This window comes from Chaetura pelagica, unplaced genomic scaffold (assembly GCF_000747805.2).
Source record: "Chaetura pelagica isolate M959 unplaced genomic scaffold, ChaPel_1.0 scaffold47, whole genome shotgun sequence".
Lineage (NCBI taxonomy): Eukaryota > Metazoa > Chordata > Aves > Apodiformes > Apodidae > Chaetura > Chaetura pelagica.
Genome location: NW_009954140.1, coordinates 6,332,362 through 6,332,803, shown reverse-complemented (window position 1 = coordinate 6,332,803; position 442 = coordinate 6,332,362). Strand labels below are relative to the sequence as shown.

The 442-nt window shown below is 67.0% G+C and overlaps 1 protein-coding gene across 1 annotated transcript in view; it reads right to left on the bottom strand.

The window, feature by feature from the left end:
* Positions 1 to 442, bottom strand: part of DNAI2 (dynein, axonemal, intermediate chain 2) — a 12,789-nt gene that overhangs the window by 1,004 nt on the left and 11,343 nt on the right. The window contains exon 15 of the mRNA XM_010002808.1: positions 238 to 360. Coding sequence (XP_010001110.1) covers positions 238 to 360 — 123 coding nt within the window. The remainder of the gene's footprint in view (positions 1 to 237; positions 361 to 442) is intronic.

The following is a 442-nucleotide window of genomic DNA, read 5'->3' as shown; positions in this document are numbered from 1 at the left end:
GGTGCCGCTGGCTCTGCCGGAACCGCCGCCCCGGCTCTGCCTGCGGGCACAGAGCGGGGTCAGGGGCTCTGCCACCCGCCAGAATCTCTGCCACGGGATCAGCATCCCTGCCCAGGGTTGTTGGTGCAGGTCCCCAAGCGGGTCCCTAAGTAGAAGCCCTCACACCCTCCCCATGGGTGTCAGAGGAGCTGGGGCTGCTTGGGGAGGGGGTTGGAGGGGCCTGTGCTCCCACCCTACCGTGGTGTGGATGCTCTTGGCACGGCAGGCGTAGGTGAGGGTGCTGCAGGTCTCCTGGAAGGCGCTGCTGGCCGGGCTGATTGGGCGATCAATCACCGTGTAGCTGTTGCCCCCAAGAGAGTCCTGGCCATGGAGAGAACAGCTGAGGGGGACTGAGGCAGGGGCAGCCTGTGACCCCTTCCATCTCAGCCTCTGCCAGCGGAGC